Source organism: Danio rerio, chromosome 19, assembly GCF_052040795.2.
Source record: "Danio rerio strain M-AB ecotype USA chromosome 19, GRCz13ab, whole genome shotgun sequence".
In the NCBI taxonomy this organism is placed as follows: domain Eukaryota; kingdom Metazoa; phylum Chordata; class Actinopteri; order Cypriniformes; family Danionidae; genus Danio; species Danio rerio.
In genome coordinates, this window is record NC_141039.2 from 44580443 (window position 1) to 44593457 (window position 13015).

At 36.7% G+C, this 13015-nt stretch overlaps 2 protein-coding genes across 35 annotated transcripts in view; one reads left to right on the top strand and one right to left on the bottom strand.

The window, feature by feature from the left end:
- The window catches only part of trioa (trio Rho guanine nucleotide exchange factor a), a 573337-nt gene that overhangs the window by 277633 nt on the left and 282689 nt on the right, over positions 1–13015 (bottom strand). The window lies entirely within an intron of this gene.
- Positions 1–13015, top strand: part of nfyc (nuclear transcription factor Y, gamma) — a 51915-nt gene that overhangs the window by 33433 nt on the left and 5467 nt on the right. For 9 of the 34 annotated variants that reach the window (NM_199639.1, XM_087293970.2, XM_087293974.2 and 6 more), the window contains 2 exon segments: positions 3403–3579; positions 9817–9888. In NM_199639.1, coding sequence (NP_955933.1) covers positions 3403–3579; positions 9817–9888 — 249 coding nt within the window. 34 annotated transcript variants of the gene reach the window in all.

The window sequence follows — 13015 nt, forward strand, 5'->3', positions numbered from 1 at the left end:
CATTATAATAAATTATAGTTTTTTGCATAAATTTAAATTAATAAAAGTGGTTTAATGTGTATAGAAGGCACATTGAATGCAGTTAATGTGTTTGCTTTAATGCTTTAAATAACTTGTCAACAAAACATTCCTTTCATGCAACAAACCAAAATCACGTACAAGTAATCCTAAATACGAGAGCAAGAAGAGAGTCGGCACATGAGAGGAAAGGAATTTAGTCAATATATACCCACTGATCCAAACTCTCACAGCAAGCTAAACCACTGTCTTTGTTTGCCACTGATGGGGTTTTATAGTCCTGCGGCGTTTTTTTGTGTGGCCAGGTGTGTAAACATCCTACACTCTCAGCTGTGACGTCACCAAGCTGGGAGAGGGATGTTTACTCTCTTTGCCACAAAATGAATCTTCAGGAATGCATGGGGGACGAATAGCCGACAGCCGACGGTTTGCCATGACGCCGCGGTTCGAGTGTGGGAGTTCAGGCCTCCGTCTGCAGCTGAAGGTCTCGTTTCTGTCCAGCTAGAAGATTGCGTTACTCGCTCTTGCTTTGCCTATAAGTTATTTATCTTCCTCCCGCCTCTAATGTTACAGAGCTAAAATAATTTATGGAGATGTAAGCAGCAGATAGGGCTTATTAACTCTTTATTTCGCAGGGCTGTCATGTTGGAATATATGTATTTTTCTTTAATATTGAGAAAAGCACTTAATAAACTGGTCTTTATTTAAGAAGTGGCAAACAGAATGGGTACAGAGTCGAAATATTAACTAGTTATTTATAATTATTTATTTATAATTATTTATAATTATTAATAACTAATTATTTGAAATAAATGCTGTGGCTTGTGTGAGATTTGTATATACCCTTTTAAATCAAGACATGAACGGTCTTGATAAGGCCATACTAGACTGAATCATTGACATTTGCTGAAAGCACCTAATATTAGCAGCTGCAACTTGTTTGCTTGTTGTTGTTTTTGGTAACACTTTAATTTTAAGGCAATGTAGTTACATGCTCCATGCATTTACTATAGCAGTTGCAATAAATTCTGCACAATTACTTCTAACTTACCCTAACCCCGTGTCCAAACTAGTAGTTAAATGGAAAGTTACACTCCAACAACGTCACCTAAAATAATAATAACACTTTTGTTGTTTGTTTGTTGGAATGTCCAATGTTTGATGTTACGATTTATATGATGTCAAACTTTCAAAGATGTATTTATGGATACATCCATCCATACAGAAAATATAAATTTTTATTGAAAGAACAATTAAAGAATATTTTATAAAGTTGCTTATTTTGGGTGAGATTATTATTTTAAGGTGTCTTTGTTACACTTCATATAGTTACTATAATAATTATAATTAGCTATGCATAATTATATGCAATCACGATATATATTTCTATGTAATTTGTTAATGCTTCCAGATTCAAAAGAGTGCCCCAACAATGACTGAAGTTACAAAAATTAGAGGGTCCATTAAATGGCATAACATTTTTGGCTAGTTAATTTTTTGGTGGCCGAAAATTCAGTACATCTCTGATATCAAAACACTTTTAGATTATTTGAGATTATCATTAGCTATGTTTTCATCCATCTATTTTTATGTGCATTTTGGATATGCGCATTAAAAAAAAACGGTTGATGGAAACGCCAAGATGCGCATAGATTTTAGACAAAAAATACATGCGCAAGATAAACTTTTTATTTGATGAGAAAAGATGTGCATAAACTACGATAGATACACTTTTACCGAGCGTAATCCAGTATGCGCATTAAAAAAGGTCATGTGATTTTGTTATAAGTGATCAAATGATGATAAAAATGTGTGCATGGATAAACCAGACGGCTGAGCACATTGTAAAACATCTGAAATCATTCTAAAACGCCTTAACTATTTCAGTATTAGTGTAATTAAATTATTAATGACCTCCAGAATCAAGAGCGTCTGTGTTTCGCAAACACCTCCGTATCATCACTGCATGTCAGGACTGCCTTCTAAGATGCAAGTAATTTATTCAGTGAAGAAAAGATTGACGCAGATTCACTTATCGCAGCAAATTCCGTTTTCGATGTTGATATTTGGCGCAAGTTAATCAGGAAGTGACGACTTTGTTCAATTTAACACGTCGAATGGAAACGCTGCTTTATTTGCACATCTTTAATATCAAAATGCAGTATTGCGCTTAAAGTTAATTAGCATTTTTGAATGGAGACATAGCTATTGTTACTGACAAATTTTATCGCGATTTGATAAATATTGTTTATCGGCCCAGCCCTAATAGTAAGTACATGTAAATAATTAATATCACTCAGTAGGTAAATACATAGTTACACCGTAATGAGGACACCTTAAAATAAAGTGTTATGTTGTTATTAATAGTTTGATCTTTGTTGAAATCGAATATTTGTTTTTACTGGATTCTATATTGTTAAAAATGTTATAAATGTGAAAGTGTTGTCAAGTATATCAACTTTATAATTGCTTATTTCCACTAAGCGGTACAATACATTTACGATATCCTTTTTTCAGTTTCCACTGACCGAAGTATCAACAAAAAGAATGGTACCATATCACTTTTTTCTGACCCTTTTACAAGGGTCAACAGTACGCTTCTAAAGTGTGTAACTAGAGTCACTGATTGATTTATAGCACAGGTGTCAAAGCAGGTTCCTGGATGGTCGCAGCTCTGCACAGTTTAGTTCCAACTCTTAATTAAACACACTTGATCAAAGTAATTAAGTCCTTCAGGCTTGTTTGAAACCTACTGGTAAGTGTGTTGGAGCAGAGTTGGAACTAAACTGTGCAGAGCTGCGGCCCTCCAGGAACTGGCTTTGACACCTGTGGTTTACAGGGAATTGTCACTTTTAAATGCAATAAAACCAAGGGGAACGACAACACAGAAAGTGCCATCTTTAAATACACCGCCAAAACACAACACTGTAATAGTACAATGACTGCAACGTGTGATCGCAAATATAAAAATTTATCTTTGACCAAAAATGACCTTACTTTGTTGTTCACCAAACATATTAACTAAGGGTACAATTGGCAGTGCAAACGCAAGCGTGATCAGAGTGAGCCGTTCCAAATCACACTGTACTGTACTGCAGTGTTTCCTCAACCCCGTTCCTGAAAGCACACCAACAGTGCACATTTTCAACCTCTTCCTACTCAAACACTCCTGAATCAACTCATCAGAACAATAGAAGAGACTCCAAAACCTGAAGTCTGATAAGGGAGACACCTAAAATATATACTGTTGGTGTGCCTTCAGGAACAGGGTTGGGAAACACTGCTGTATTGAACCGTACCGCTCAGTGGAAAAGAGGCATCAGATGCTAATATGGCAGTCATCATAAATACTGCTGCTGTCTATAATTAAGCTTTTTTGTGTAGGAGGAAGTTCGTCAGTCTGTGGCCCCGACTGAGCCTGTCCAATATTACTTCACGTTGGCGCAGCAGCCTAGCGCAGTGCAGGTCCAAGGGCAGCAGCAGGGCCAGCAGGTCTCCGCTCCCACCGCCACCACACTACAGCCCGGCCAGATTATCATCGCTCAGCCTCAGCAAGGCCAGGTAATGCCCGCACCATCGCCACAAGCACATGGATGTCCAACTTATATGTAGACTCTAGCTTTACAGTAATAAGCCATGATGAGATGAGCCTAAGTGGCTCTTTTACACCAAGAAGGAAAAGTAGTTATATTAGCATCTGCATCAATTTATGATAATATTTTGCTCATCAGTTATGTTGTGCACAACCCTCATCAAACTAGGCATGGGATGAAAACCGCTTTCAAGGTTTACAAAACACCAATATTTGCTGTTAAGAACTAGCCTAGAGCTTCATCTGCTGTTATAATCTAACCTAGAACGCCACCTACTGTTAAAACTAGCGTAGAGTGCCATCTGCTGTAAAAACTAGCCTAGAGCGCCATCTGCTGTTTAAAAACTAGCCCAGAGCGCCACCTGCTGTTTAAAACTAGCCTAGAGCGCCATCTGCTGTTAAAACTAGCCTAGAGCGCCATCTGCTGTTAAAACTAGCCTAGAGCGCCATCTGCTGTAATAATCTAACCTAGAACGCCATCTGCTGTTAAAACTAGCCCAGAGTGCCATCTGCTGTAAAAACTAGCCTAGAGCGCCATCTGTTATTAAAAACTAGCACGGAGCGCCACCTGCAGTTTAAAACTAGCCTAGAGCGGCATCTGCTGTTAAAACTAGCCTAGAGCGCCATCTGCTGTTAAAACTAGCCTAGAGCGCCATCTGCTGTTAAAACTAGCCTAGAGCGCCATCTGCTGTTAAAATTTAGCCTAGAGCGCCATCTGTTATTAAAAACTAGCCTAGAGCGATGTCTGCTTTCATAAACTAGCATACAGTGCATTTGCCTAGTGCCATCTCCTGTCTAAAACTAACCTGAGGCGCAATTTTCCTTTTAAAAACTAGCCAAGAGCACCATCTGCTTTAAAAAAACTAGCCTAGAGCAATATCTGCTGTTAAAAAACTAGTCTAGACTGTAATTTTCTTTTTAAAAACTAGCCTAGAGTGCCGTCTGCTGTTTAAAAACTAGCCTTGAGTGCTGTCTGCTGTTTAAAAACTAGCCTAGAGCGCCATCTGCTGTTAAAAACTAGCCCAGACTGAAATTGTCTTTTTAAAGACTAGCCTTGAACACCGTCTGCTGTTTAAAAATTAGCCTAGAGCATCATTGGCAGTTTAAAAATTGACATAGAGCACCACCTGCTGTTAAAAACTGGCCTAGAGCGCCACCTGCTGTTAAAAACTAGCCTAGAGCACCACCTGCTGTAAAAACTAGCCTTGAGTACCGTCTGCTGTTTAAAAACTAGCCTAGACCTTAATTTTCTATCTAAAAACTAGCCCTGAGTGCCTGTTAAAACTAGCCTTGAGCGCCGGCTGTTGTTTAAAAACTAGCCTAGAGCACCACCTGCTGTTAAAAACTAGCCTAGAGCACCATCTGCTGTTAAAAACTAACCTAGAGCACCATCTGCTGTTAAAAACTAACCTAGAGCACCACCTGCTGTTAAAAACTAGCATTGAGCACCGTCTGCTGTTTAAAAAAAAAACTAGCCTAGACCTTAATTTTCTATCTAAAAACTAGCCTTAAGCGCCTCTTAAAACTAGCTTGAGCTATGTCTGCTATTTAAAAACTAGCCTAGAGCACCATCTGCTGTTAAAAACTAGCCTAGACCTTAATTTTCTATCTAAAAACTAGCCTTGAGCGCCATCTTCTGTTAAAACAAACTCCGCTTAGAATCAATTCTAGAGAGAATAACGATGCATTTTGTAAATCTCAGAATGGACACAGAAAGGATTTCTGAGCACCGCTCTAGTTAATGGCAGTAATATGCAGTAGGATATATGGCAATGACAGCATGCTGAATATTTTATGGCCAGATAAGATTAACAACATATAGAACAAAGGTTACTGGTAAATGAAAATCCACTTACTGCATACAGTTTTCAGCGCTGTAGTAATATTTCTTCAATATGCTTTTTAACAGAGCAGTCATAATGATGACTCATCCTGCATGACACAGCAAATGATGACTTATGGCTCTATATTTGCGAACCATATAAACGTAACAAACAGCTTTTCTATACGTCCCACCCAAACTTCCTGTTTTAATAAGAAATGTGTCAACGCAGGAAAGAGAAGCAGAGGACATTGTTTGCCCTTGTAATTACCCCAGTGTATATTATGCTACGGTCTGGTGGACAAAAGCCTTGAAACTTTATCGCACTTACTCTCTCGCGCAACACTTGAGCCCTGATTACTTTGATCAGGCCATTACAGGATCATTTGAAACATGATTGGTGAAGGTTGAAAGCCCAGAGGTGTCATTCACACGTCGCTATCAGGTGAACAGTAGAGAGTCCAGACTGTCTCTAATGTGATGCATGTGTTTAGCGTTTTAGCAGCAGCCCTTTTACTAAATCTCCTGTTTTGTTGAATTTGATTAATTTATCTTGTGTTCATTAGTTTAATTTCTCCTCGGGTGCTCTTTCTCACCTTCTCTCTTTCTCTGAGGATCAGTGCTGCTTCAGCAAGCTGCAGTTTGCTGACCTGTCAGACTCGGCCAAAGATGTGCTGCAGTCACCTTAGAGAGGTTTCAGGACAAATACATATACAGCAGGATTCAAAAATTGTCTCACCACACTGAAACTGAATTTCTACCTGGTAGTCATTTATTTCTCTTCATTTTATTTATTTATTTTTTGAGAGAGAGAGAGTGGGAGAGATTCTTCACCAAACTCCAGAGCATTTACTCTCAATTCACAAAGTTGAAAACACAAAAACACAAAAAAAACACAAAACTTCAATATTTATTAGAGGAAAAAACAGATTGTATCTTTCTACGTGCACAATACATTAATGCCTGTCACCAAAGAGAGAGGAGACCAATAAAAACATCAGTGATGCGCTTGCAAACACACACAAACACTTCTAGATGGTTATAAATTAATCTAAGTATTCTAATTATTATTATGTATTATTACTGTTTTATACTAAATGTTGATTGTTAAATGTAAAGCTTATTCTGATTTATTTTTTATTGTTGTTTATTTTTTATTATTATTTACTATTATTATTTATAATTTACTGATTACAATGGTTTACAGTATGTACATGTTTTTATTTAAACTTTTTATAAATGCTTTGGCATAAAATTTTATATTATTATTTAATACTATTTACTGTTTACTATGATTTATGGATATTTTTTTAATTAAACTTTATAAATGCTTTGGCATAACTATTATTATTGTTTTTTATTTATTTATTTTTTTTACTACTTCTATTTATTGTGTTTACCGTTTTATGTAAATGGTTTTTGTTTTATTTAAACTTTCTAAATGCCTTGGCATTAAATTTGTCATTATTATTATAATTATAATTAATTATTATTATTATTTATTATTATTATCATTATTATTATTATTTACTACTACTACTACTTACTGTGTTTACTATGTTTTATGTATATGTTTTTTTTATATTTAAACTTTATAAATGCTTTGACATAACATTTGATGGGAAAAAACAATAAGTTAATTTATGTATGGTGTGTAAATTTTGAATTGCACATTTTTAATTCGGGGTGTATACTTAAAACTAATCAGAAGGGACATTAAAAGCATTTCTGATGTTTCAAAATATTTTTATTTCAAATCTCTTGGTTTGAATTTTCATCAAAGAATCTTAAAAATTTATATCAGTTTTCACAATGTATGAATTATTTTATTAATAATTACAAAAAAGAAAAAAACACTATGTATGAACGGCAGCTCAAAAAGCTTCACAAAATAGAAGAGCATTAATGGATTTTGATGTAAATTGTACAAAAAATTATCTAATGTTCTGGTAATGTACACAGTGACTTATCTGTCACACAATATATTTAAGACTCAACAAATTTAAATAATACATACTAAAAATTAAAACATTTTGTAGAAACAAGATTTCAAATTCCATGCAAACTGCAAGTAGCCATTATTCCCTTATAGCAAACTAACAGTCTGTGGCCGTGGTTGAGAATATGGTGGCCCAAGTGCAAATTAGTAAGACTTTGATTTAAAGATTACCAAAACATTTTTTTTTTCATTGGATAGTTAAAACTCCAGTAAAAAATGCCAGCCACATTTATAAGGAATTTTGAGAAAACAATCGTTCCTTCAAGCTCTCTTTTGTTTACCTTTTAAGCAACATTGATTGTTAATGGGGTTTTATCGTCATACCTGAGGACAGAGAACTGCAATGGCTTCATTTCACTGTCTGCTCACTGCTTTGTGCCGCTAAATGCTGTCATTTCTCCAAATGAGAGTTTTTCTATTATTATTTTCATATTTCACTATTCTACTATTATTTTCAAATTTGACACCTCCGCTGCTGCTTTAAGCTTCAGTTAATGCCTGCTTGCACCATTTCTGAAACTACACAATGACACACAGTTAAATATTCACAGCAAAATCACACACTTTTGATTTAGCAACACTAAACCCAATGCACTTTTGTCAAAATTTTTCTCCCAAAAGCTTTTTGGGTTGTTATTTAAAAATTAAATAATTACATATAGTAGCATTTTGATAAGTTATTCTGATTTTAAGTCCTTTAAGTGCACATTTTTGAGTAAAAATATGATTATAATGTGAATATAGCTATGTTTCTATCCACCTATTTTTATGCACATTTTGAATATATACATAAAATAATGATTGATGGAAACGCCAAGATGCGCATAAATTTAGCAAATGCGCATAATAAAAACGTATGCGAAACTGAGTAGTATGAACTTTTTATTCAATAAGAAAAATGTGCATAAACTATGATGGAAACTTTCATTCAAATATTCTTTGTGTGTCGGCATTATCTTCTAAGGCACAAATAATTTATTAAATAAAGAAAAGATTCATGCAGCTTCTGCTTCCGCAGCACAATTTAGTTCTTTTATGCTGCGTTCAAACCAGACGAGTGATTTACAAGTCAATGCAAAAACGCTAATAGACATCCTGCGGCGCGAATGAGGCCCTTCATTAGTGCGAATCGTGTCATTTGCGAATATCACACCAGACGCGAAAGAAGCATCAAGCGCGAGTGATTTACGCCCTTGTCACATGAGGCATCAGTGTCAACGCTTCCTGTTCACTTTGAAAAGGTGATGTCAGGCATTGCCAAACTGCATTGTAGATCCATCGGCGCTGCTTTAATGGCGTTGTTTGCTGCAGAAGTTGGGAAATTCTCAACTTTTCAAGCGCCAATGGAAACGTCAGCCAATCAGATTGCTTCATGCAAATACCCTAGCTCAGACAGTTGCCGATTGCGGACTAATTTCATTGGTTGATGCTGCTATGGTGATCGCGCCAGCCCCAACTTCAGACACGCCCTCGGTCAAGAGTTAAAAAAAGCCCCGTGTGAATGCACGGTCACATGTTAAGTCAATACAAAGACGCGAATAGACATCCTGCCGTGCGATACGCACGAATAAGGAAGCGCAAGTTGATCGTTTTGCACGATTGACGCGCATATTGCATGTTTCGCGCAATCGCTTGTATTTAAAAATCTGAACTTTAGCTGACATTCGCACCATGTTAACCAATCATGAGCTTGTTCTTGTGGGGCCATGATTATGACGTAGTTCCAGTTCATCAAACTGGGCTCGGCTCAGTCAGTAGCACCGCTGAAAGCCTCCGTCATCCAGGTTAAGTTTCTGGAGGAGATTATGAGCTCACAGAGCTGCGTGCACTTTTGAAAGCATCTAGTAGACTCAGACACTGCTCCAAACGAATCTAAGCTTGTTTTTAGTCTTCCTAAAGCACATAAACACTGCTAATCTCAATAAAATCCATGTTAGCCATTTAGCAACAATGCTAGAGTCACCGGGTAGGCCGAAGCACTCCCCATCACGCGTCTGTTGTGAAGTGAATTTGTCGCGCAAATAAAGCAAGTAAACTCAAAATATTCATGCTTCTATTTACGCACGAATAGCGCAATTTATTCACGCATGCCTCGTCTGGTGTGAACACAGCATTAAACTCGTGGGATGGAACCGTCGCTTTATTCGCACATCTTTTATGTAATATTCCAGTTTTGCGCATATTTAATTAGCATCTATGGATGGTAACATAGCTTATGTCTGTTCGTTTGCTTCACTATGCATCACACTTTTTCATTTCTTTCACTATTTGTTGCTTTTCGGTGCATTGCCTTTTCATGTGATGTTGGAGTATGCGCTTTTGCATGTGCTTGCTTGTGCTGTTAAGTTCACTCTGTTTCTGGCATTGTTTGCTCCTCTTCCTCAGGTATTGCAGGGAACCACCATGCAGCAGCTGCAGCAGGTGCAGGTCGCTCAATCTCAGGCGACCCCCATCACGGTAAACACCTCAAACCCTGCAAAAGCACTTCTTTGATGCCCTACAAGGGGCATTTGTCATTAGAAGAAGAACTGCATTTCAAAGCACAATGGAGATATAAAAATATCCCCCTTTGGGTTTGATACATCACGTACTATACATTAATCAATGCTGCAAACAGAAGCAGATGGTACTATGGAGATACAGTGTTAGTGCCTGAGCTCAGTCGTCTTACTGGTGTTATGCAGCGTGTATTAGTTTGATTTAAATGTATTAGTAGTTTAATTTTTGCATAAACAAATATAAAATATCTTCTAAGTGTAAAAAAAACATTAATAAATGTCATTTAAAAGCATTTTTGCAGAACATTTAAAAAGGACATTTCCAGAATAGCACAGGTTTTCAGTTGTTATGATTGGAAATTAGGGGTGGCACGGTGGCTCAGTGGTTAGCACTGTCACCTCACAGCAAGAAGGTCGCTGTTTCAAGTCCGGGCAGGGCCAGTTGGCATATATTTGTGGAATTTGCATGTTATCACCGTGCTCCGGTTTCTTCCACAGTCCAAAGACATGCACTATAGGCAGGGCTGGACTGGGACGAAAAAAATCAGCCCTGGCATTTTGGTACAGAGTGGCCCACTACATTCAAATCAAAATGCTCCCCATCTGTGCACACCCTTGAATATGATTATCAACTCCCATTCTATAAAAGCACAAAAGCCATATATAGGAACAATTAAGAGTTGCCAAATTAAAAAACTTAAAATTTTAATTTATTATTATAATAAAATTATAATCCACACTGAAAGTCCAACTTGTGTGCCTGTGTGTTTTGAGCCTATATTAAATAATGAACAACAAAAACTGCCTTCTGATGCACACAGTTAATGTTGATTACCAAATTAAAGTTTAATATTAAAATTAGTGTGTCAGAGACACTTAAAAATGTTTAACTCAACAATGAAACTTTAAACATAACTTAAAGATTGTACATAGCCAATCAAATGAACTTAAACAATTAAAAAGTGCAACAAGTATTATTGTTTGGGCCTAAACTACAAAATCAAATGTAAAAAAAAATAGTATTAGTTTTGCTTGAGTTACGCACTAGTTTTGTCATGTATACATATCATTATAACCATATTGTTTAAATATTATTGTCACTATAAGCATACGTCATGCTGACGATCAAAAACAAAATGTCATGATATCTCATGCGACTGTCTTCTGACCGAGTGCATCTTAGAATACATGACTGACATTCCTCATAGAGCTCGAGAAGCAGACATTCTTTATGATAAGTATCATTTGTAAAATAAAGGCTTGCAGGTTAAGGAAACAGCATAGGAGGAAGTTGCTGCATCTTTGGTGCAGATGAAAAGTTAAAAAAGTATATTTATATAGACAGATAGGCAACTAGATAGAAGAGACGGGATTATATTCATTTGTGCAACAGTTGACGATCCGCTCCTCGCTGCAGACGCAAAAGGCAAACGCCTGCTCCATGCTGCTTCTGCTCTCCATATCCTCACGTCGGGTGAGAAACAGGCGTGACTCCCGACTATATTGACAAATACACACCAATGTTGCACGCTTAGAGTCCAAAATGGAAGTCTGTGGTTGGGTCAGCCCAATAAAATACTAAAATAATAATAATAATTTTAAGGTCAATATTATTAGCCCCCATATATATATATACGGTGAAGGACCAAGAAATGGCTCAGCAGCAGTCTCATTTTTTCATGGTGCCCAAATGTATTTGAGGAGTTTCAAGTTAATAAAAAGTGACGGGAAGCGATGCTAAGGTTAACTAGCCTATAGCATATATCTTGCTGTCTGCAAAAGACAGTAATTTAGACGTACCATATAACTCCCATAAGTGCATACTATTCGACACAACTGCAAAAGCATAGTTTTAACCTTTATAAACAAACCTTAACGTTACTCTGTCAACAGTCTATTGTCTGAATTACCGCGCTAACAGAGCTAACGTTGCGTAAACAGAGCACCCGATTGCAAACTTCAAAAATGCAGCGTAATAGAATCCCGAACAAACTCCGCTTCAACTCCGCTACAAGTTTATAAACTGCCTTTGGAACCCAATTAAGGTACAAAAATCTATTTAACAAAAATAGCGATGCAGTTAAGTATTTTTTTCGCTCAGCCGAGCCTTCTGTCTGTTGCTGTGAAGCTTGTGTCAGACACCTCCGCCCCGCCCTCCAACTACTGACTGAGCGCGCGCGTCTCTCTCTCTCTCTCTCTCTCTCTCTCTCTCTCTCTCTCTCTCTCTCTCTCTCTCTCTCTCACTCACTCACGCGGGCATGCACTGTGGTCTCATGAGGAAACGCTGCTTTTTGATATAGTGCTTTTCTTGCTCCCGAATACAAATAATTTTTCAAGTATTTGTTCGAATCAAGTATTCGTAAAAACACGCTATTCGTGCCTTTCCGAATACCGTATTCGGGTTCGGCTCCACCCTTAATATATTTATATACATAGGTTATATATATATATATATATATATAATTAGGTTAATTAGGCAAGTAATTGTATTAGTGTTTTTTTCTGTAGACTATAAAAAAAAAAATATATATATATATATATATATATATATATATATATATATATATATTTTTTTTTTTTATAGTCTACAGAAAAAAACACTAATACAATTACTTGCCTAATTAACCTAGTTAAGCCTTTAAATGTCACTTTAAGCTGAAAATTTGCATCTTTAAAAATATCTAGTAAAATATTGTGTTGTCATCATGTCAGATAAAAGAAATCAGTTATTAGAAATAAAGTTATAAAAACTTTATTAGAAATATAAGTACAAGTGTAAAATATATACAGGGGGGCTAATAATTCTGACTTCAACTGTATATCTGATATAATAAATGATCCAAGCATGGAGTTAAAGGCTGAATTCTCCTAAACAGCAGATATTATTGACCAGTGCAGAATCTGCAATTCATATGTCCTCAACCTGATGTTACATGAGGTCACGGTACGTCTCGGGCCAGATAAAGTTGTGCTGCTTAATAAATTGTCCCGTGCTCTCAGGTGTCAGTTCCTGAAGAGGAGAGATCGTCTGTCGCACCTCTGCAGTCCAGGTTTCTCCGCTCCACACGAGAAGCCCGGGGTCACAG